This window comes from Phyllobates terribilis, unplaced genomic scaffold, assembly GCF_046119375.1.
Source record: "Phyllobates terribilis strain yellow unplaced genomic scaffold, ASM4611937v1 Scaffold_4816__1_contigs__length_56881, whole genome shotgun sequence".
Classification (NCBI taxonomy): domain Eukaryota; kingdom Metazoa; phylum Chordata; class Amphibia; order Anura; family Dendrobatidae; genus Phyllobates; species Phyllobates terribilis.
The window spans coordinates 6,207-32,007 of NW_027367565.1; the positions used below are offsets into that span (position 1 = coordinate 6,207).

General features: G+C 37.5%; 2 protein-coding genes across 2 annotated transcripts; both read right to left on the bottom strand.

Moving 5' to 3' along the window:
- Positions 1–3,673: 3,673 nt before the first annotated feature.
- LOC141249598 (uncharacterized) lies at positions 3,674–12,315 on the bottom strand. The gene is made up of 19 exons (XM_073669702.1): positions 12,176–12,315; positions 11,662–11,782; positions 11,475–11,549; positions 11,169–11,320; positions 10,986–11,091; positions 10,822–10,887; positions 10,637–10,732; positions 10,501–10,572; positions 10,339–10,422; positions 10,159–10,257; positions 10,030–10,077; positions 9,912–9,965; positions 9,734–9,832; positions 9,081–9,170; positions 4,365–4,442; positions 4,216–4,290; positions 4,050–4,140; positions 3,835–3,963; positions 3,674–3,762 (listed from the first exon to the last, which is right to left on the bottom strand). The coding sequence occupies exons 1-19, from the start codon at positions 12,313–12,315 to the stop codon at positions 3,674–3,676; spliced, it is 1,764 nt and encodes a 587-aa protein (XP_073525803.1).
- A 1,982-nt stretch (positions 12,316–14,297) lies between these two features.
- On the bottom strand, positions 14,298–18,611 carry LOC141249599 (uncharacterized). The gene is made up of 18 exons (XM_073669703.1): positions 18,574–18,611; positions 17,915–18,494; positions 17,757–17,819; positions 17,239–17,316; positions 16,963–17,166; positions 16,817–16,873; positions 16,606–16,680; positions 16,446–16,517; positions 16,039–16,101; positions 15,837–15,932; positions 15,604–15,681; positions 15,439–15,507; positions 15,142–15,189; positions 14,952–15,047; positions 14,797–14,873; positions 14,663–14,708; positions 14,491–14,589; positions 14,298–14,396 (listed from the first exon to the last, which is right to left on the bottom strand). The coding sequence occupies exons 1-18, from the start codon at positions 18,609–18,611 to the stop codon at positions 14,298–14,300; spliced, it is 1,938 nt and encodes a 645-aa protein (XP_073525804.1).
- Positions 18,612–25,801: the final 7,190 nt, after the last annotated feature.

Genomic DNA, 25,801 nt, shown 5'->3' on the forward strand with positions numbered 1-25,801 from the left:
TTTGGGTTAGCCATTTCAGCAAGTGTGTCAGAATTACGTGTCTGTGCCCAGAAACTAGCCATTTGAGTTGGCAGATGTAGCCGTTGGGATTCCTGCTGTTGTCGATAGAGCCGTTTGGGTGATCAGAGGTTGAGCAAGCCTATAAATAGGTAATTTCACTATTCATAGTGACCTTACCTTATTTTCCTTACACTGTAATCTCTGCATTCCATCTCCCTCACTCTCTATTCCTTATCCTAAATCCTTATGCTCACTCACTCACACAAATGGCCTCCTCTGACTTTTTGCTTGAATTTCTCTTGAGCAAGCTCTCTCCACAAGAGAGTGAGCAACACCTACACTTTTAAGCTTTCCATAACCAACAATCAGCTAGATCTTCCCAAACACAACCCAAAACAACCCCTTCTCCACAAACACAACCCTTAGCAACAACGCCTTCTACTCAACCTCTGTCCACTCAGGACAAGCTATCTCAAGCACAGTCGGTGAATGAAGAAGCTGAGAAGATGGAGAAGACAGATTTTCAAGAGAAGACTCGTCCGTCCACTTCTTCAGCGAACCCACTCAAGGTGCGCTTGATAATTGAAGAGTCACCAGAGAAGCCCAAGAGTAAGGTTGCTGTGTCTGGCTCCGGCGAGTCTAGTCCGCTCAAAAGAGGTAAAGAAATTGTTTTCATCAACCCATCTCTACCACAGAATTCGAGCCTCTCTCGCACGAGTTATCTCAGCAAATGAAGATTCACCTATTCTTCAATCGGGCAAATACCAGAGTGCCTCCAAGAAGCGACAGTATCACGTTATTAAGGCCACACCCAAAGATGAAGAATTTATGGAAGAGGAGGATGACGAAGAGGAAGAAGAAGTGCAGTCCCCAAAGAAAAAGGCGAGCATTGTAGGGTCTATGAAAAAGCCCCCTATAAAGCGTCCTAAACGGGCATTGGCTACTACTTTCATCTCGACGTCTTCTCAACTCCTTGTTATAGCTTCAAGTATGGATAAACGCCAAATGCTCCCTCCAGTAATCACAACTCCCGAGACTTGGAAAGGTTTGCAGTCTAAGTTTTAGATTCAAGATGCCTTTGACATGCTCAATCTGCAAGGTTGGATAAACTAGAGTTCTCTCCAACTCAAGCGAACCCAGATATGATCAAGTCATTCTATAGCAACATGAAACCATATGAGCCAGTTGATCCACACAGCCCAAGCAAGATGGTAGTGCTCAAATGGAACAAGAATTCGGTCTTCATCTCAATCACGGAGTTTGTCGATGCGATCAATATGACCACTAATGATGGAAGCTTCAACTTTCTTGCTAAGAAGAATTGGCCTGGAGGAGCGATCCAGATCAAGCGAGACCTATTCAGCTCAAACTGGAATGAGAAGGAGCTCAAGGTAGACTTGCTTCCTTATTCTCTCAGAGTTATTCATTAAATTATAGTACGCAACATCATGCCAAGAAAGGATCGTAGCGACGTAGTAACTATCGTTGATGGAGTTCTACTGTACAAGTGCATGAAGCACGAGTTGATAGATACGCCTCGGATCATGTACACTCATATGTACACAACAATGGCGAACACCAAAGAATACATGCCATTTCCTCACATCGTCTAATGACGAAGCATGATATCTATTCAGCTGAGAATGAAGAAGTTTTTGATGAAGTCTTGTCTGAAAGCGTGCTTGAAGAGTTGGAAGATATGGATGATTCTGATGCTGATGTAGAAGAAAAGGTCGAAGTCAAGCGACAGCCGAAAACATAAGTAAAGGCAAGCTCGGGTCTTGATAGCTTTGCAGTGACTCAAGCTTTACAAAGAATTGAGACCGCAATCAGAGACAGTGCAAAAGAGAAATCTGACAGACTAGCATTGATAGCTTACCAGCTCACAGATATTGTGAAGGTAGCTGGTGAAATGTTGAAGATTGAGCGCAAGCTCACTGAAGAGAAGAAAGGTCAGCCTTAGTCCAGTCTTGCCAAGTGTTTTTTTTTCTTACCGTTTGTCTAAGCCAGCTTATGTTTTCTTAGCCTATTTTGCTTGTGTGATGAAAGTTATTTATATGAATATAAATGCATGCTTATTTTGTTTTTGCTGATTGTGATTGGTTGAATAGGTGATATTTGTGTTTAACTTGACTTTACTGACATTCATGCATGCTTAAGGAGTTAGTATACTAGGAGTTCTCATAGTTCCCTATATGTTGTCTTATGACTGCCTTTTCGATGATATCAAAAGTGGGAATTTTGAAATGTGCATGTAGGCATTCTTGAACATTCACGTCTTGATCTCAATGGGGGGGGGGGGGGGGTGAGAGGTATACTTAACTTAAAGGTAAAGTGAAGTGTAAGTGAAAGTTCAACTTTCTAATATTTTCAGTGAGATGTGATTCAATTCATTATGATTTTTTGTGCATGGTTCAAATAAGTTTGAAATCATCAAAAACGAGGAAATTGTTAGTTGAGCAAAGGTAGCTTAACTGAGTTTCTTAAGTTTTTACGTTTGCAAACTTAATAGCTAATGATTTCACAAGTGTACAGAGTTTAAAGGATGTGAATGACTATAATAAAGTTAAGCTTGTAGCATACAAGTCTCGCTTCAACGATTTATATAGCCTTTAGGTGTTGTTGAACATTTATAAAGGTAGCTGAATCAGCGAGAGTATTGCGCTAAATATTACAGAGTAAGAAGAAGCGTAATATTAAGCTGAATAATATTCAGTGGCAGAAAACTAAAAAGGACTCGCTTTGGTAGGTTTTCTTATTAGCGCATGTTTTAAATGCGAAGCAAGTGGCAACGCGAGTTGAAATATCCACCGTACACGTGGAGTCGTTTATGCAAGTTGGAAGCACGCTACGAAATTCTGTTAGCAAGCTTGGGTCTACGTGTCACCTCATGGTTCACTGGAAAATTCCATTCAACAGAATCAAGAATGGATTTCTTGACAGTCAATTAGAATTCAGACACGTTGTGTAAATCAGCTGTACGCTAGCTTGTAGCTTTATCTATGTATATGAAGAATTAGAACTAGGAAAAGGTTACTGATTTTCCTATTGATATAGAGCTTTGAGCGTTATTGTAAAGGTAGCTTTGAGAAGTGTTTGTACGAGAGAAGTGAGATCATAAGTTCTAGAGAGAATTGTGAGTATCATCTTTGTAAAACACAAGTGTAAAGCAACCTTGATCAATACAAGTAGTGGTGAGTTTTATCCTAGATTCATTAGGAATTGAAGGTTCTCACTTCTTCGAGCATTCCTTGTTATTCATTGTTAAGCTTCTTTCTTCACTAGAACTAATTGATCGAATTCCAAGTTCTAGAAATTTAATTTGTGAAAAAGCTCCCTCAATCCAACAGTTAACTCCAAAGAACGTTGTAACGCTCATTTCATTCTTGCACTTCATTCTAAACTGAAAGTTATGAACCTCTAAAGATAATCCCATCCAGTGATTTAGGCTTTTTACATCAGATGTTATCATTTGTATTGTATGTTAAAAAACACGTTACTGAACCACATGAACCACGCAAATTTATTACATCAATGTCACATGCACTCGGACGAAAGCAAACCCAAAGAAAGCTGAGAGTGTCAGTAGGCATTTTAAGCCTTGCGGCTATACACACAGTACGATAGTAACATTTGCATTGTACAGTAGTAAGTAGTAACCCATGTGGTTTATTCAACGGTAACCCCGATATACAGGACTATACATGCAGCTCTCTGCGTACTTAACCAGATCTTGTGGACGAGGTAGTCTTGTCGCCAATCCTACACCCAAAAAATACATAAACTCACTTTCCCCCATAGATATATAATCTTAGCTTAAATTTAAGTACTCACCAAGCTCGTATGCCTTTGCTGCAACTTTAGCAGCAATATGCGCCGATATGTTCCTGATATTCGAGAATGGCGGATATATCATACCCTTCTCGTAATTCTCTTCAGTTACTTGCCCAGCTAAAGCTTCCGCTGCCATTAAAACCCATTACAGGTAAGCGAACTTATGAAATATAGTGTTTGAATGAAGAAATATTATTATTTCATCATCTACTTACATGCAGCTTGTAGCATCTCGACATGCACTCGGATTGTGCCGGAGATGACCAGTCCCATACCGAATCCAGGGAAGATATACGCATTGTTGGCCTTTTCGAATATCATGGAAATGAATAATCATCTTTAAGAAGCATTATATATAATTCGATGGATGTTTTTGATTACCTGGCCAGGGACAAAAACCTTGTCTTGATAGTGAACGGGGTCAAATGGGCTTCCACTGGCGAATATCGCACGGCCCTGTATGTGAAAAATGAAGGTTAGGGATAGATTAATGGAACAATGATTGATTGAGGTTTAATCATAGGTGTTACCTTACTCCATGTGTATGCTTCTTCAGCAGTGCACTCTGATTGAGAAGTGGGATTCGAGAGAGCCATAATCAAAGGTTTCTGCATTACATAACTCATGATGTCCACCGTGCTAGAGTCAAATCAAACATAGTAACTACAGGTGGAGTGTTAGACTACAGTGTATTAGTTTGTTAACTACAGTGTATTAGTTTGTTATTTCTGTTATCACTGTAGTCATATAAATACTCTCTCTCCTTGTAATCCTTGTTTGATTAATTCAGTAAGAACTTCAGAGTCTCGTTTTCTCCCTTTCCTCTCTCAAATCAAACATGGTATCAGAGCCATCGGAATTCGATCGTTCCGGTGCTCCTCACTGATCTTCATTGATCATTCTTCGTCACCGCCGACTGATAACTGCTCAATGGTGACTCCTCCGGCCGCTTCTCCCATCGAAGCCGGAGATCCTCTTTACATCCATCATTCTGATGGACCTGGTCTGAATCTAGGTTTCAAATTCGACGGTAAAAGCTTCTTGACATGGAGACGCGCCATGCTCATCGCGTTAAGTGTCAAGAACAAACTATGCTTCGTCGATGGCTCCTTTCCTCGCCCTACAGCTGCATCTGAGGCGGCGAAGGCTCTTGTATGGGATCGCTGCAATAATCTTGTCACTTCCTGGATCATCTCAACCTTGGAGAAGCCAATTGCCGATAGTGTTCTTTTTGTTCCCACGGGAGCCTTGATTTGGTCTCAACTTCAATCCAGATTCGGCAAAGCATCTGGATCTCAAAAGTTTGCGATTCAAAGGGAGATCGCTTCAATTTCTCAAGGAACTGATGACATTGCTTCTTATTTTACTCGCCTCTCCAAGTTATGGGATGAACTTGACTCTGTAAGAGTGATTCCTCCTTGCTCTTGTGATTCTGCTGTCGCAATTCGAAGGTTCGAGGATGAACAACGCCTGTATCAGTTCCTTATGGGACTCCAGGATCATTACTCCTTGATTAGAGGACATATTCTCATGACTACTCCTCTTCCAACTGTCGACAGTGCTTATGCTACTTTGATTGAGGAAGAACAGCAAAGACAGATCAAATCCATGTCCACATTACCTCAAGAATCTGTTTCTTTTCATGCTGGTTCTAGTTCCATCCCCAAAATCGAATTATAAAGGCAAGAATTTCAAAATATGCAGTCACTGCAAGAAACCGGGTCATCTCAAGGAGTCTTGCTACAAGATTATTGGTTATCCTCCCAAATCCAATGATTCTACTCTGAAGACTGTAAGCGTTCACACTGCTCAAAGTTCTTATGCGGCTCCAGTGTCTTTCTCTGCTTCTGAACTAACTCAGCTTCGCCAACTCCTTCAATCCGACAATTCTGCTTTCAGTAACATGTCTGGTATGGTTCCTCCTTCTTTTGTTGGCCTTGGCTTTGGATCCATGAATAGATTTTGGATTATTGACTCAGGAGCTAGTGACTATATGTGTTTCCAACTATCTTTGTTTCTTGATCACCGTTCTCTGTCCAGACCTATCATTGTTAACCTTCCCAATGGGAGTTCTCTTACGGTCAGTATTGTTGGTAGAATTCAGTTGACAGGAGATCTTGTGATTGAGAATGTGCTATATGTCCTACGTTCTCTTTCAACTTGTTGTCAGTCAAGAGGCTTGTGACTCAGCTACATTGCAATGCTGTGTTTAATGAGACATTGTGTACTTTGCAGGGGTTGACTCTGCCCTAGCCTATAGTCCTTGGTAGAGTATCAAAGAATCTGTACTTGTTTGAACAAGGATCTTCACAGGCCTGTTTTAGCTCTGCTCTTCCTTTATCCACTAGTACAGCTCTGTTATTGCATAAGAGGCTAGGACATTTACCTTTCTCCAAGTTGAAATTGCTGTATGATTTAGATTTCAATAAGGATTCTGTCCCTCCTTGTTTTGTTTGTGCACAGGCTAAGCACCATAGATTGCCTTTTCCAAATAGTTCCACACATGTTGTTGGTAATTTTGATATGATCCATGTAGACACTTGGGGTCCTTTCAAGACTCCCACTTATGATGGATTTACTTACTTTCTTACTATTGTGGATGACAAATCCAGAGCTACTTGGGTGCATTTGTTACATGATAAGTCTAGTGCATTTACTGCTTTGAAGCATTTCATCTCTATGGTGCATACTCAGTTTGATTGTTCAGTCAAAATTGTTAGATCAGACAATGCCCTTGAGCTTGGTGGAAGCAAAGTTACATCTGAATTCTTCAAAGAGAAAGGGATTCTTCACCACACTTCTTGTGTGTACACACCTCAGCAGAATGGCATTGTGGAAAGAAAACACAAACATCTCCTTGAGGTTGCTAGGGCACTGATGTTTGAAGCTCATTTGCCTCTGAAATTTTGGGGTGATTCTGTATTAACTGCTTGCTTCCTTACCAACCGTTTTCCTTCTACAGTTCTTGATGGTAAATCACCCTATGAAATTCTGTTCAACAGAAAGCCTAATCTGTCTAACCTCAGGGTATTTGGTAGTCTTGTGTTTGCCTCTACTATTCTTGCAGGAAGATCAAAGTTCATGCCCAGAGCTGGTAGGTGCATATTTCTTGGTTATCCTAGCACTAAGAAAGCTTACAAGCTATACAATCTTGATACTCATGAGATTTTATTCAGCAGAGATGCTATCTTCCATGAAGACACCTACCCTTTTGCCAATGATTCCAGTGATCCTTTGCCATCTTATTATCCTTCCTCACCATCCCCTTTCCTCTTTGAAAACGACCTCCCTCCATTACATATCATCCCTACCACCACTGAATCTCCCGCCTTAACCTCTCCTACTGAACCATTAGGCAGGGGTTCACGTTTCAGGGCTCCTCCCTCCTTACTTGCAGGACTATGAATGCCATAACTCATCCTGTGACAGTCTACTGAACTCTGCTTTTTCCACTAGCATTTCATACAGTGATCTTTATCCTGAGAGTCAAGCTTTTGCCTTCAATGCTTGTCAACTCTCCTTATCTGAGCCCCAAAGCTTTGATGTTGCCAATTCTTATCCTGAGTGGCAAGCAGCCATGAACACTGAACTTGCTGCTCTTGATGCTAACCATACTTGGGATCTTGTTCCCTTGCCCAGTGGAAAGAAACCCATTAGTTCTAAATGAGTTTACAAGATCAAATATAAGGCAGATGGGTCTCTAGAGAGACATAAGGCTCGCTTGGTGATTAAAGGTTGTACTCAGAAGGAAGGGATCGATTACACAGAGACCTTCTCTTCAGTGGTGAAGATGACCACCATAAGAAGCTTAATCACTGTTGTTGTAAAGAACAACTGGAAGATGTGCCAGTTGGATGTCAATAATGCATTTCTTCATGGGGATTTAAAGGAGGAGGTATACATGAAACTACCTCTAGGTCTGCCTGCCTCTCCCAATTTGGTATGTCGTCTCAATAAATCCTTATATGGCCTTAAACAGGCCTCTCGGCAATGGCATTCCAAACTGTCAGATGCTTTATTGTCTCAAGGTTTCAAGCAATCTGACAATGATTACTCATTGTTTTCCAAAAACGGGGATTCCTCTGTCATCTTTCTTGCCATTTACGTGGATGACATATTGATTGTAGGAAATGATCCTCAAGGCATTGACTGTGTTAAAGCTTTCCTTGATTCAACCTTCAGAATTAAGGATCTTGGCAATCTAAGTTTCTTCTTAGGAATTGAGTTATTGCGCTCTGCTAAAGGGGTAATCATGACTCAGAGGAAATTTATCATGGAGGTCTTAAAAGACTTTGACACAGATAATCTTCCACCCACCTCTAGCCCTCTGGATCCTACAGTGAAGCTCACTGACTGTAACACTGATTTTCTTGTTGACCCTACTCCCTACAGACGCCTTGTTGGGAAGCTAAATTTTGTTTGCAACTCACGACCAGACATCTACTTTGCCATCCAACACTTGAGTCAGTTCATGCATTCGCCCACACATCAGCATTTCCAAGCAGCTCTACATACACTCAGGTATCTCAAGGGATCCCTTACTAATGGCATTCTCCTGTCTAGTTCTCCTGGATCTTCATTGTTGGCTTATTGTGACTCTGATTGGGCTGCTTACACGTGCTCTAGAAAGAGTGTCAGTGGTTACATTGTGTTCTTGGGTTCTTCTCCGATCTCTTGGAAGTCAAAGAAGCAATCCACAATTTCCCTCTCATCAGCAGAAGCTGAGTATAGGTCCATAAGGCGTTTGACAGCAGAGTTGGCATGGCTTTCCAGACTACTAACTGAACTTGGTTTACCTCACATTGCTTCTATCCCAGTAAATTGTGATTCCCAAGCTGCAATTCACATTGCTCGTAACCCTGTTTACCATGAACGAACGAAACACATTGAGATTGATTGCCATTTCGTTCGTTCTAAGCTTCAAGAGGGGTTGATTTCCCTCACTCATGTTCCAACTACATCACAAGTAGCGGATGTTCTTACCAAACCTCTCAGTGGTCCGAAACACCAGTCTGCTATTTCCAGTTTGGGACTCCTTGAAGTAGCACCAAACTGAGGGGGGTGTTAGACTACAGTGTATTAGTTTGTTAACTACAGTGTATTAGTTTGTTATTTCTGTTATTACTGTAGTCATATAAATACTCTCTCTCCTTGTAATCCTTGTTTGATTAATTCAGTAAAGAACTTCAGAGTTTCGTTTTCTCCCTTTCCTCTCTCAAATCAAACATGGAGTGTAAGAGGTTTACTTCATTAAACAATGTCATGGCTTCGATGACTTCTTTCGTAAAGGTATTGCCAACTCCAGATGACCCAATCAAGATTGTAGGCTTAATTGCCTGCAAAATAAAATAAAAGAAATTGACTAGAATATTCTGACATTATCCAGATCTCACACACACATATATATAGAAAATTTATGCTGAAATTAGGTCTTAAAATGCGAAAACATAGAGTAGTAAATTATGAACCTTGAGTGTAAATTTCTAGACCTACTAAAGAATAGAAAAGTGATGAAAAAGTGACCGGGTGGCAATTTTGTAAATAACTCAAAAAAAAGTTCCATCTTTTTTGGTAAGTTCACAAATTCATATCAAGGTTCATTATTTGGATAGCGCGGTTCAACATTTTAAGGTCTAATCTCAACGGAATCTAATATTTAGATAAAATTTTACATAAATTGAGATAGAAATTTTTTTACCTAAATAACCCTACTAAAGTGACATTGGAAATCTAAAAAGCAATGTCTAGAGAAATAAAATAGTTTTTAATGTAATAACTGCATAAGGATAAATATAGTAAAAATAGGGAGTGATAAAATGACATATTTATATCCAAAATAGTTACTCTAAAATGATATGTATTCGTATCCAGAGGGAGTATATATATCAAGTATTCTTACCTTGACAGCACCAAGAAGATCACCGATGGGCTCATGATCTTGAGCCCATCTCTTCTTGAAGTCCTGTAGAGAATTCTTCCTGGAAATCACAATCAATCCCTGCATACAAAAACTCATTTAATGACAAGTTTGAAAAATATCAAATTTTTTGCAACTAGTATTAATTGCTGTATCATACCTTTGAATCTACAAGCCAAAATTTTTTGCGTGTTTCCTCTAAAGGGGCATTTGCCTGCAACAGTATGGTACATTATAAGTCATTATATGCTTATAAAGTATTAAAATTGTACAGTTACCTGTTTCGACATCTCAAGGGCAATAAGCTCTGCTATGCCTGTCCCAGCCTGGAATCATAAAGTATGTATAGAGATTGATTTATCATAATAATTAGGATAACAAAATATTTCATAATTTTTCTAAATTACTTCTCCAGCTCCAAAGAATAAGAATGTTTGTTCAGGTAGAGTTCCACCAATCAACTTCAGTGCTGCAACTACCCCGGCAAGAACCACAGACGCTGTTCCCTGCAAAATCAACCGCATAGATTGATTGATTAATTAAGTGTAGAAATATTGATATTTTCACCATAGTTCTTCTGTAACTACCTGGATATCATCATTGAAGACGAGATGGCTCTTGCAGTATTTTTCAAGCAATGTAAAAGCATTGTGGTTGCCGAAGTCTTCAAACTGCACGACATTAAGAAACTAAGTTTGAATATATATGTACAATGAATAAAAAAAAAGCATAAGAGAGTTGTGATTAACCTGTATAAGAACTTTTTCACCATAATTCTGCTTCACAGCGGTCATAAATTCCTCCATGAGTTCATCATATTCCTGCCAATAAAAAAATCAGAACCCGAAAAATTGCATAATTGCATTTAGTAAAATAAGACACCACCTGTCCTCTAGCTCTCTTCTGCTTAATCCCAATATAAAACTCATCACTCAACAATTTCTCATTATTAGTTCCAACATCAATGGTTATAGGCAAACACTGTAATCATACATCAGAACAAAAAAAATGGATCAGTAGACATAAAAATGGAAATATAATGAGAAATAGGTTTTGTTAAGTAGACTTACTGCCGAAGGACGAACACCTCCAAGAGCTGTATATAATGCCAATTTTCCTACAGGTATCCCCATTCCCTGAAATTAGAAAACGCAACAATAAAAGTATAAAACTATTATTTTTGTTGTACATAATATATTATATATATATACTTCTAGGTTAGATTGTAATTAACCTGACAACCGAGGTCTCCGAGTCCTAAAATTCTTTCACCATCAGTAACAACAATTACTTGTATAGTCTTTTCAGGCCAATTTCTAAGTACCTCCAAAATCTTTCCCCTGTCAAACACAATCATTTTCTCGCGTACATTTTTTTTATAAGAATTACAGTTAAGTATAATATAATGGTTACACACTTTTCTTTAAGACTAATGTATAAACCCTGAGGACGGCTGAATATGCTTCCATATTTCTGGCAAGCTTCACCGACAGTTGGAGTGTAGACAATAGGGAGCAATTCCTCAACATTGTCGATTAAAAGCTTGTAGAATAACCTCTCATTTCTTTCCTGGAGGAACAAAAATAGACTTTCATGCTATGCTTACATATAATAATGACTTTAACTGTGACCAATACTATCTTACTAATTAGTACAGAAGTTCACATTTAAAGTATGTTCACATTTCGTACTGTAAGGTATGTTTTTACCAGACAGTAAGTACCTCAAGGTCCATCAAAGCCATGTATTTCTGAAGAGGGACTTTATACTCACGAATATTCTGCAGCAACTTCTTCTCCTGCCAAAATAACAGATTGTTGTTAGACACAATGATCAGTAGAGGGATTCAATGGTACTATATACTTCTTTCGGTTCATAGTATAAGTCGTTTCGAACAATGAGAGGGAAACCTGGAGTTCTTGGCTTAAAACGACAGGTGGCAGTAGGCCGCGCAAATAGTGCGAATCTCTCTCTTTCTCTGTAAAAGCGAGTCCTTTGTTGAAGTGTGGGTCTCTCAACAATGTATATCCACTGTAACATGAACCACCAATCTTTTCATGAGCCAAGCAGATGAAGCAGCTATTGTCATCTTTTAATAATTTGGATTTCTGAATGCTAAGTGTTTAAGAATATGGTTGATCAAATTGAAAATAATGCTTGAATCAAGCAAGAGACATTCAGGGGATAGAGTATCCTCTCCTCTCCAGATTTAGCTAAAAAAAATAAAATACAATACAGAAAGTCTGTGCAAGCAAGGAATCTAAGAAATCAGATGAAAAGTTTCATGGTATATTGATCATATTGTATAATTATACTAATTAATACATTGCAACCAAGAATAGAAGTGATAATAATTGCTTGTAAACCTGACAAAGAATAAAAAAAGGTAATCGAGAAAGCGAATCAGAGGGATTTTGGGATGACCTGGCAACAGAGACGGTCCAGGGAGTGACGAGCTGGTCTTCAGTGGCGTGATCTTCACCGTAGATGTCCTGGACACCGCCGCCGACGGCGGAGCTTACATCCACCAGATCCTTCCCCTCGCCGGTCCCGATTTTCTCCATCCTCTCCTTCCGTACTCTGACTCCGAAAAACCGCCTAAGCTTAAAACCGTAGCAGAAGGCGGTTGCACCGCCGGAATTAGAGCGATCGGCGCTGGGAGACGACGCGTTTAGCCTGCTGTGTGTATGAAGAGAATAGTATTACAGTGTAGCAGTGGATACATGCAAGTCGAAGGGGATAGCGACACGGATTCGACAGTTGTCAGCAGTCAATCAGATGTACATGCAAAGGAAGTGTTTACTAACCTCGAAGCTGCTTCGAGTTGGTGACGTCATAGTCTGCGTAAGATGGCGGGAAGAGACAGAGAGCTGCTAAACGGGTCGTTTCTGTGAGAAATTGCTGATGAGTTCCATTTCATTTTAGGAAAGAGAAGTGGGTTCGATACTTGATTAGTACTCAAGAATTAATGCCGTTTAATGATTGCTAATTAAAATTGTTATAAAAAACTAGACTAAATTATATCTTTTAGTATCGTAAAGGGTAGTTCAGTTGTCAAAAATCTCTTTCGTGTTTGGTAATTAGTTGGTAAAAAATCTCTATTTCTTTTCTTTGCATCAGAATCCAACTAGGAAATCCCGAACTATCAAACAGATCAATCACTTCTGACTCTTTTAGCTGTCTAGACAAGTCTTTTAAGGTCATATAATCAATAACCTATTGTCTGATGACAAGAATAACATCCGTTAGTTGAGGGTGATAGTTCTCATCAGATTTCTCGAGTTTTGGTTAGTTATTTAACTATCTTGTTCAAGTATTTTAGATTTATAGAAATGAAGACAGTGGTTTAGCTTGAAGAGTTAAAAGTGTTGCTTAAAGCCAGCAAGCAGTGTAAGGATCTCGTGCAATAATGACTTGATGAAGTATGCGTGAAGCACGAATAAAATTAAGAAAGAAGTTGTTCCAGAATAAGCATGTGTTAAACAAGTTAGTACAAGTTGCATTTCAAGAAGAGTGATGACCATACACGTGTTCAGCAAGTTGATGGAACTGTTGTTATATCAAGAAAGTGATTCTTGCTGATCAGCTAAATTGAAGAGATCTCACTTACGGCTCAAGGCCGGCACAAATTGATTAAGCTAGTTGATAGTTCGACTATAAATATAGAAGGGAGTTGAGAAAAATACGTTACCTACTTTTTCATTCTCTGTTTTGTTGTAATCAAAGTATTAGAGTATTGTATTGAAAGTTTAGATTGAGAGCTTTGTAGGAGAGAAAGAGGGTTCTCTGTTTTGTTATAATCAAAGTATTATAGTATTGTATTGAAAGTTTAGATTGAGAGCTTTATAGAAGAGAAAGAGGGAAAACACTAAAATGATAGAATGTTGTTTTACTCTGTTCAATTACAATAAAGAGATATCAACATAAATATAAGTTTTATCCTAAATCAAAGATTCTCACGCTTTGAAAAACTTGCGTCAATATAATTTATTTATTTTTCCGCTTAAAAAAACTACGTTGTACTTAAATTTAGATCTTTCAAGAATCCGATCCAACAACATCATCAACAGATTCACCATCTCACCCATCTGAATTATTGATCATCACCCACACCACAGTGCAGAGCAGACCAAATATAATCAAGATATACAGTCTTCTGTAGAATAAAAATCACGCCCAAATTCATAATACTCTTTCTTCATCACCCAAATATTACATGTACAAATGTTAGCTGTAGACTGTAGACTGATTCAAACACTTGACACTCGGAAGGAGTAAGCTAAATATATATAAAGTGTTCTAACAAAGCAAGCCTCATATTTGACCAAAAAAACTCCTATTCAAGTACATACAGAAACAAACAAATCGACAACCTTTGTATGTTCGATCCAAATTTATCTGGTTAGTGCCAAAATTTGTAAAAATAAGTATCATGGCAAGTTGGGTTGTGAAAGTCCCATCGATTTCGCAAGCTCTTGAGCAGAGAGATTATCATCTTGCTCCTACAATTTCACACACAATTTTCAATTTCAAAAATCAGACAACTTCAACCAATGTGAAACTGAAGAACATAATACAGATTTAGCCAACTTATTGCTACCTGAAGACAATGGAGAAGATACATCAAGAAGAGATGTACAAAAATCTGCATACTCGAAATATATTAATTCATTTCAGATAAGCCATTCAAATACTACAGATTAGTGCATTTTGTTGTCTGATAAGTTGAAAGACATTACCAGGTAGCAAAGAAGGCTAACTCGCGCAGTTGGATAGCGCCAGAGAAATCTTGTAGCCCTAACTGCACCGCTATCTAAAAACTTTGCTGCTTTCCTCAGCTAAATAAATACAAGATTTTAAAACAATAAACAAGTAGAATAAAATATAATTGCAATGCGAAAAATAGCATACCTGGTTGCTTGCTCCAACTAGATGTCGTTGATGCAAAGGGAGAAGCCTACAAATTGAAAATTTGTGACAACCTTAAATACTTTTTGTTTATAAAATAAGAAAATTTCATTGAGGTGGTCAAGAAAAATGCATACTCGAGCTCTTTCATGTCTGTATCTTCTTCCCAGTAAGATGATGCTCGACGAGGAACGCGGCTCTTCTCTGCTTCAGCCTATTGCAAGAAGCCATATTAGATTCAAATTATTTTTATTTTAATTTTAATTTTATGTAGGAAAGAAGTAAAAGTGACCTGTGTTTCTTGAATGCGCTTGATTTCCTTCTCCATCTGAAACTCAGCTGCAGCCTTTTCACTTGCCATTGTTTCTAACTGTGTTTGCTTGTAGTACTGTCACCAAAATAGTCATGGAAATGCCATTCAATAAATGATGACTTAAATATATGATTATAAATGGTTTATATAGAGATAGAGAGAGGCAAACCAATAGATCCGTTAGTTCCCGGTATCGCTTTTCCAGCTCCATGTGCTCCTGCAAATTAATGAAACCAATCATGAGTAAAAAAATTCGAAATTTATTAGCTTATATTAGTAATTAGAGAACATCAGAGAATATTCACCAAGCAATTAATACAAACAATGAAACCCGTCCTTTTCCAAAATAGAGAATTATATTGTCAGCTTGGGGTATATATATTGTTATTATTATTATTATCATAATCATCAGGTAATGGCGACACGGATCACAATATAGCAATAAGAAAAAGATGAATGATTACACCTGTCGTGAATAATGCTCTGCATCTCTCTTCATAGCACCCATTTCGACTCTCATCTTTTGTACTTCAGCCTATGAAACGCAAAGCATAAGGGGGAAACTTTTAGATTTAACCAAAATAAATAAATGAATACTCGATAAAGTTTCAAAGCTACAAAAATAACTTGCCTCAACAGAAGATAGCTTGCTCTCCGCATCTCTCTGCCCCTGACGAGCACGTTCAACTTCCTCCTGCCATGCCTGAATCTTCATAATAGAACATACAATTAATTAGTCTTTCAACAGAAATTTCTATGTTCACAGCAATGCTATCGACATCTATCAATAACTCACTAAGTAATATCAAAATAATTTCAAATTATATTCAGAAAAAAGAAACTCTTTCAGTAATACTAGAATACCTGGATCACTTGATTAGTATCTTCAGTTCTTTTTTGTCCACGGCGAACACGAGCCTCCATATCTTGCAATTCTTGATTTAAAGATGAACACTCGACCTGATCGGAAAGATCAATAAGTCTTGTAAATGATTGTTAATAATGCAAGGATTTAAAGGATCTAGTAATTGCTCGGAAGAGAATAGATGTGAATATTGTGATCCACCTCAAGAAGTGCTACTCTCTGTTCAAGCTCTGCTGCCTTTGCTGTTCTCTCTTCTGAGATTCTCTACAAAACGGAATCTAACAGTTCAGAGAAGAATTGTAAACAATCTCAAGAAGTGGATCCATACATAATATGCCAAGAATACAGTTAACATAATATCTACTAGAATCAAAAGCTGTCAGAAAACAGAGTATTACGTAATGCATCAGCATTGATCATAAACACCTAAAATAGAATCGCATAAGATATGTATAGGATTAAGATCACTGCATATTTGCTTCCAAGCGTCTTAATTACCCTCAACAATCTTATGTGAATATACTATTTCTGGTATTAATACAAAAATTGCCACATTGATCACCTGAAAACCGTTAAAGAAAAAGAAAACGAGAAAAATCTGTTCGTACCTGAGCTCTAGCGAGAGCTGTTGATGCCTCAGCAGCGCGGCGTTCCAGCTCCACTTCCCTTTCCATAGCGGCCTGTTTATTTAGAGGAATAACCCAATATAATTATTGAAAAATTAAAAAATATATTAAAAAATTACTTGATACGTTGCTAATGACTAACCATCTTGGTTGAATTGTGAGCAGTACGTTCTTCTTCAGCTCTACGCTCAGCAGAAGCAAGCTCTCCCCTCAGTGCCTGTACATCGACATAAAAACAATATTTAAATGTCATAATACATACCTATAATTTCCAGTACACATGAAGAACATCACATGAAACACACAAAAAAACAATAGAAAATATTCAATCTTAAAAGACAATATCATCTTACTTGCGTCATCCGAGTCTCTGTCAACTCCCTGTTTCTCATCAAGGCTTCCATGTTTGCCTGGGAGACAAAAGTATATACTGATTAAGAAAACTAACCAAAAAAGAATCTTTTTTATCATTAGAAAAATGCATTATAGGAGGGTCAACCTGCAGGGAAACCAGATTTCCTTCAGATGTAGCAGCTTGTTTCTTCAATGCATCCAGAGAACTAACTAAGGACTCAATTTCAGAATTTTTTGCTGCCAAAGCTTCCGATACATTGGTCTCAGCTCGTGTTATTTCCTCTTTGGTTGCTGATAAATCGTGCTGCAACTGCTTTATTTGATCCTCATATGATTTACTGAGCTCTCTCTGTCATGATCACAATTTCAACTTGCGGCCTTTAGAAAAGTTTGAATTATAAATGGATAGTCAAAGTTTCACCTCAGCAGTGAGCAATTCCTCCAATTGAGCACATTCTGACTTGTACTCTTGAAGACGAGATGAAAGTCCAGCACAGACCTGAATCATAACACAGAAATCCATGCAGTATGAGATAATACACTAAGGTTTTTTACTAATCTTATTCACTATTTGCAAATACAAAACTTAAAGAACATAACAAAAGAAATAAAGATTTTGTTGCCATACCCTGGTGAACGAGTACAGTGATAAGGATAAAACTTACTAAGACTATCACAAGGATTAGAAAGATAAAGGTGGCTTACTACATAGTAAACTGTCTTCTTTTCACTCTAATAGTTTTACGAATAGCAAGGTACTAATGCAGACATATGAAGTATAGAACTCTATTTGTCATAAATAATCAATTATCTTATTTTGCTGACTAAATATGAAGAGCTAAAGATACATAGTGCCGTATATCGAAACAGAATTCCTGTTTCAAGGTTTCTGCGAGAAATATGATAATATCAATATATACTATATACTTAATTTCTTACCCGAGCTAACCTTGCCTCTTTGGACTGACCAGTAGCGCTGGTTGATTTAAGAAGACCTTGAGCCTGCACAGCATCTAAGGAATACTATTGAATGATACTATCATACATTAAAGAACAGAGTCCACATAAGATTTTTTTTTATGTTATAACCACTTTACCTCTTCAAGTTGGTCTTGTTCTTTATTTTGATCAGAATTGGTTTTCTCGTCAGGCTGTTTAGCTTTGCTCACTGTAGGCTCAGCAGCTTCTGCAGCATCGCTGGATCGTTTTTTATCATTAATTAATTTAGTTGCTAAAACAGGTGTCTCGGCTGCCAAAGATTGGTTTATCTCTTGATCAGGTTTCAATGGGTCAATTGCATTAATATCTTGGAGAGGCTCAATGATTGGGTCCTTAGATGCTGAAAGAGGAACATTCCCAGTGTCATGGTCAGAGCTTGAAGATGAAGTGGAGTTCTCTACATTAGTAACAGAAGGAATAGCTTCTGACTGATCTTTTGACAGCTCTTCAACTAAAGAGCTATGTATGACCAATGCATTATCTTCAGCATTTTCTTGCTTGTCATTGCTAATTGGAGCTATTGAAGCAACAGGAACAATTTCATCACTCAGAGAAGTACTCACTTCACTAGATTTCAGATCTGGTAATGGCGATTGTACATCAGGTGGTTCGTGTGACACGTCATCTTTTGGTTTCTGGAGTTCCCTATTGGAAGCTTTCTTTTGAGCCTGAGAAGCTCTTAATTGTAAGATCAAGTGCATAGCAATTTAGTATTGAGAGTGATATCCAACATACAGGAGATAGCACAAGAGTCTACCTTTGTCTTTTTCCTTTTGGTTTGAGCTCCTTGACCATTAGAAGCTGAGAGAGCTACATTCATAGAAAGATAATTAAAATTTGCAAACACCCGAAAATGGAGAAAGGAAAACACTGCACTCTCAGCACTTTTGTACACTCTAGACCAAAATTTGTCGTTGGAGTATGATGCTGCCTAAAAAACGCTAGAATAGTATTGACAATTATAGGGAGCTGCAACCAAATCTTTCCATTTAGAGGCAAGGAATAAGTAGAGCACACAGTTGCATGACCATGATCAATAAGTTAGTATGTTTGCTAATGTAAGATTATGCGTTCAAATTTCAGATAGGAAGTTATACAGTAACTGAGCTATATGATATGACATATTTATAAGATTGAGCACAACTTTCAGCCACGAAAACTATTTACAAATTAGTTATGCTATACTGCAATCATCTAAAACTGGTGTTTTCTATCTCAACAGACAGTTATAAAGAAACTTACTAACACCACATCACCACAAGCAAGCTTCGGTACCGATTGTGCAGTTATATTACATATGCTCACCAAGGTACAACTTCAAATAATCATAAGCATTACTAGTCCTGAATATAACTCCTTTTACATTACCAGTACAGATTTTAACATAAACATACCTATGCTAATCCCTTTTTTGCTGTGAGTAAATATGTTCCTAGTCAAGACTATTAGTTTCATCTTATGAATTCCAATCCAGATTTCTAACTCTCCTTTGCTCACCCGCATCCCCTACCACTGTCTCATTTGGAGATCCATAAACAAGTAGCATAGAGATCTTATGTACATTGGAAATCACCTGGTTGCTGAATGCTAGTTTGTTCATCGGCTAACTCACTGACTACAAGCTTTGCCCTCCGATCAACAACTTCAAACAAGTCTGAAATCAATGGATCACAGCAAGAAGATTTAGAGAATATACTGACATGGTGCTTCCAGAATAATGAGAAGAACGATGTAGTCTTATAAATAAAGTTGGCTATCGTTAGAATGAAAACCACAGTTATCCAAATTCCAGAACACTAGCCTATGGTACAAATCTTTTCCCTTCGATCTATGTTTATTACAATCTTGTAGGCTGAATGACACCCCACAATGATACCTAAAGGAACTATCAAATCTTATAGTCTGCATTTCTTGTTTTGGAGTAACAGCAGCAGATTCATTTTAGTCACGATCAACTTTGAGCAAATTCATTGCGATTCAGAACCGAAGATAGCCCAAATTAGGCCGTTTTCAGCTCGAGGATTTGTAGCATCGCGATTCCAAACTACAATTCCACGCAGGAGCTAACCAATTGCTAATATAAGCAGTCAATTGGGAGCAAAAACTCAAAATATCGAGAAAATTATGTAGCAAACCCAGGATTTACGAAAACAGTTATCCAATGCACTTGTCGGTGGCGTGATTATGCAGTTCAAACTGTTCAATGCAGTAGATCCAAATATAGATACCCAAATTCACCAAATCAGCCCATATTCAGTCACGAAAATCAAACCGAACAGACCAAAAGAAGTTACTCATTGTAAGTGAAAGGAATCTGTAAAAGAACATGAGAAGATGAAATCCGAACCTTCAGCCCGTTTGAGCCATGAGGCCATTGCAACAGAAATCTCGGTGACTATCAGACAATTCGATCAGCGAAGAGGAGAAAACAAACTATATCAAATCCTATTGAAATTGATCTATGATGATCAAACTCAACGAACGACTGAATTGAACGGTCCCTTGCATTTGCAATTTCGTCTATTGTATTAGGTTTCTGCTTGGTTTGGTTGGTGCGGTATGCTTTTCAGATTGGTTGTTTTATGTTTCGGCCAATGCGGCTCAGGGTCCGTCACAATTTAATGAGGAGTAGTGTACATATGAAATAACAGAACATGATGTATTTGTAAATAAAATTTTCATTCAAGTGGATTTCAGCATAAATTTCATTCTTTAATCAAAAACTATTTATGTCATTCAATATAGTGATTTGTTTGGATCATTATATTATAATAGTTTTTATTATAGAAAAGTATCGGGTAATAATACATTTATAAAGTGATAAAAAAGAATGAATCTCAGCCGTTGATTTATTACCAGCTGTCCACAATCTAACGGCCGGTACTGCGCGCGTGGGTGAAGCATTTTTTTCCCTTTTCCGTTCCGCTTTTTTTCTTCCTCCTGACTTTGTTGGTGAACGTCTTTCAGTACATTGGTGAACATTTAGTATTAAATTGATGAACATATAGCTCAACACTGATGAACATTAACCCTAAAATGTTTGATGAACATTCATCTCAATAATAGTGAACATATAGATCACAACTGATGAACATATTTTGAACACATAGTGCGTGGACTGTAGCCGGGATTGCCAGCGTGGACATGTGCGCGTCCCCGGCCGTTACATCAAGCACAAACCAACGGCCCAGATTCATTCTTTTTTATTATTTAGTGATTTATTATCACCAGATTCGGACCCTTTTATTATTAAGGAAAGGATATTGTTTGAGATAATATTATTTGAAATAATAACATTATAATGTATTTTTCTTTATTTCATTTAGCACGTCCTTTAAAATAATAAAAATGTTTTTTATAAATAATCTCATTATATTTGTAATGAGGATCCTATGTTAGGAGGAAGTTGATATATACTCCCTCCAAAGTAATGGACATTTTAAGATGCATTTGTTGTTCTTCTTACAAAATGACTAAGATAAAGTGTCTTAATCTTTTGTTAAATGGGTCACTTAAATAATTTAAGTATTAAAGAGAGGAGGAGAGATCAAAAACTCTAGAAATGTATTATTGCTCTTATTTTTGTGTGTCATCTATAATGAAAAATGCCTCTATTTATGGGCAAAAGGTGGGGAGACAAACTTAAGTAATCTCCATGAATTTTAGGAGGTAAAGAAGGTGAATAATTCACCATTCAATAATCTACCACAAAATTCATATCTACTACAATCATATAACTATATCAATCATATAGATAAAGTTGTGGTTGATAAAAATTCTTCAAAAGAAATTAACATTTATAACACTCCGCCTTGAATATTCACCTTCAAAATTATGCAAGATATGGATGTGAGTTGTCTCGTTAAAAACCATGTCAGGAAAAATCCGGTGGGATAAAAGTATGATCGAAGGAAAATAGTATAACTTTGAATCCCATAGTATGCCTTGAGTTTGCCTCATTAAAAACCTTACTGAGCAAAACCTTATGCGATAAAAGCTTGATCGAAGGGAAAAAGAGTGCAACACGCATGAAGCTCCCCCTGAGATCAACGAGTATCTATGAGTCTGTGCATACCAAATAATCATTTGACCGGATCTGTTGAATGTTAATTTCTCCAGCTTCATCCAACTCATGGTTGGAAAAGAATTTGGATAAAATGTATTTTGTACGGTCTCCTTTGATGTACCATTTTTTCATCTGACCCATGCAAGTTGAGTTGTCTTCATAGATCACTGTTGTCCTATTGGTAATAGTCTTCGCTCCACATTCTTTCACGATGAATGTGATCATTGCTCATAATGCCACACATTCTCTTTCTACCTCATATAATGCAATCAACTTTGTTTGATTTGATGATGTTGTAGTCACGATTTGCTTATGTGATCTTCATGATATGGTTGTGCCTCTATATGTGGATATACAACCATTTTGAGACTTGACTTTATGTGGATCGGACAAGTAGCATGTATTTACATATCCAACCAATGTGGCATCTCTTTGGGTACGGTAGAACAACCCCGGATCATGTGTGCCTCGGAGGTAGCAAAATATGTGTTTGATCTCATTCCAATGCCTCATTGTAGGATTGGAACTAAATCTTGATAATAGGTTCACTGCAAAAGCGATATCTAGTCTTGTAGTGTTAATTGATTACATCAAAGCACCGATAGCACTTAGGTATGGTACTTCAGGACCGAGAACTTCTTCGTTTTCTTCTCGAGGGCGGCACTGGTTCTTATCAATATTAAAGGATTGGACATTCATGGGAGAGCTCTAGAGATGCACTTTATCCATATTAAACCTTCTCAAGATTTTCTCAGTATAATTAGACTAATGGATAAATATCCCACCATCCAGATGCTCAATCTGCAAACCAACACAAAGCTTATTTCTCCGGGATCTTCATCTCGAATTCTTTCATCAAATAGTTTGAAGTTTCTTTAAGTTCATGAGGGGTTCCAATGATGTTCAAATCATCAGCATGGACACCGATGATTGCGAATCCATTTTGGATGTTTTGACAAAAACACACAGGAATGTGGCATCATTCTTATATCCTTCTTTCATGAGGTATTTACTAAGACGATTGTATCACATCCGTCCAGATTGCTTTAATCTGTACAACGACCTCTTTAGCTTCATAGAGAATAATCCTCAAGGTTTAGAGTTGTTGGACTCAGGCAGTTTTTTTCCCTTTTGGAACTCTCATATAGATGTATGTATCCAATAACCCATATAAGTATGCAGTCGCGACATCCATAAGGCGCATATGTAATTTCTCAAATACATTCGTGCCAATGAGGAACCTCAAGGTAGTTGCATCAACCATCAGAGAGTGTGTTTCATCATAATCAATTCCGGAAATTTGAGAGAATCCTTGGACTACAAGACTTGCTTTATATTTGAAAACTTCATTTTTCTCAATTTGTTTTCTTACGAAACCCATTTGTCTCCTACCAGCTTTACACCATTTGGTGTATGGACCACATGTCCAAAAACTTCTCGCTTTTCAAGCGACTTTAATTATGCCTAGATGGCATCTTTCCATTTTGGTCAATCTTTCATTCGACGACATTTGTCTACTGATTTTGGCTTAGTGTCCTCATCTCCGAACACAACATCTATAGCTACCGAGTAGGAAAATATATCATCAACAATGACACCTTTTCTATTCCATTGTATACCCGTGTACACGTAGTTAATTAAAATTTCATAATTATCGATATTTCAATCATGAACCAAGATGTCAATTTCTTGCGAAACCTTTTCATTTTTAATCTTTTTGCCTTTATTATCTTTCTTAGGAGCCGTTGTGGAATCTCCTACTATGTCCAAAGGATTTTTTTTACTTTCTTGGTTTCAAGTTCTTTGAACCTACTGACCTTCCACGTTTTCGACGTGTTATGGATTCATTTGTGATGGACACTTCATAATGTCCAATGGGTAGTTCAATCCTTGCAGGAGCATTTGCTACAAATATATGTAACTTTGTTACTTTCTTGGTATCTATGAATGCATCAGGTAACTGATTTGCAATGGTCTTTTCTACTTTTTGTTCACACATTTTTGTTATTGGGTCAAGGTGATACAATGCTATTGCATTCCACATGATCTCTTTTGTATTTGGATCCATCTTTTTCTCTCTCCCCCCTAAGAAGGTACTTTCATCAAAGTGACAATCAACTAATCTTGCGGTGAATAAATTACCTATAGATTCAAGATATTTTATGATCGATTGTGATTCAAAATCAAATATATTCCCAATCTACTTTGTGGTCCCATCTTGATACGTTGAGGTGGAGCAATAAGGAGATATATAGCACATCCAAATACCTTAAGATGTAAGATGTTGGATCCTTTCCAGATACAAATTACAATGGAGATTGCTCATGGTTTGCACTTGACCTTAATCGAATAAACGTCGTAGAATGTAATATAGCATGTTCCCATGATGATGAACGTAGTTAGGATCTCATCAACAACGGTCTAGCGAGAAAATTGTAATCTCTTTAGTAAGAATTCAGCTAGACCATTTTTCGTGTGAACATGAGTCACTGGATGTTCCACATCAATCCAAATTGACATGCAAAAATCATTGAAGATTTAGAAAGTGAATTCTCCGGCATTGTCAAGTCGGATTTCCTTGATTGTGTAATCCATACATTGTGCTCTCAATGGTATTATTTGAGCAAGGAGTTTAGAAAATTTCATATTTTGAGTGGAACAATAGGCTAATATGTGACCAACGTGTAGATGCATCAATTACCACCATAAAATATTGAAATGGTCCACAAGGTGGAGCTATTGGATCACATATGTCCCCTTGAATTCTTTATAAGAGATGCAAGGGTCTCACTTGCTATTTTACTTTTGGAAGGTCTTATAATAAGTTTTCCATGTGATCATGCAATACAATTAAGTTCATTTGGTGATAGAAGCATGTTGTTCTTCAATGGATGTCCAAATGAATTATTTGTGATTTTGTGCATCATTACCATCCCTGAGTGATCCAGGCATTCATGCCATAATGTAAATGAAACTTTATCATTTGATTTTTGGCTAATTACTGCATTGACCTCAAGTGGATGAATATAGGTATAGTATAATTTAGAATTTTGCCTTGACATCCTTTCAAGTATCCTTTTGATGCCAGCTTCATGCCTTATGATGCACAAATATTCTTTTCCATTCTCATTCATAGTTTCCATATGAAACCCATTTTGACGCACATCCTTAAAACTCAATAAATTTCTGTGAGATTTAATTCCTTGAGAATAATGTTTCATTTATCACTAATTTTGTTCCACATAGAAGTAGAACAATTTCTCTTCCAGGGCCTTCGATGAGTTTAGACACACCCGAAGTTGTAGTCACATTGCCTTCATAGGCCCTTAGGTGTGTAATAACTTTTGTTTCTCAGGATGATGTGCGTTGTTGCACATCTAGAAGACATTCCTCCTTTCCGTCGAGTTTCGTTTTGGATAGTCTCATGTCCACTATATAAAGGGAATAAGAGTGTAGGTTTAGGATCGGATCGAGTATCTCTTATAAAAGAGTAGCTTGATCGACTCGCTTAAGTGTTTAAAAGATATAGAATTTGAAAACACGTTAAGCTAGTCTAATCTCCAAGTTAAACACAACAAGCTAGTTAGGTAGTGTGTTAGAGTTGCGGAAGGGGAGATTAGCTACAATACTTGAACTTAAGACGATTAGTAAATAAGTTCGGCTCAAATGCAAGTATTTTCCCAAGGTGAGAACCCTAAACTTCTACTAAGCTCGGGATAAAACTCACCACCACTGATTATATTAATAAAGAGTAATTACAACACTTAGTAACACTCTCTCTCAATACAATCTGACGTTTAGCACAGTACAAGCAATCTTCTTAACTCTCAAGGTGATTTAGGACACTTGCTAACTTCACGCGACCTCATCATAGAGTAGCTTTCCTCTAGCTAACCCTCGGTCTGACTCGCTCTTGCTA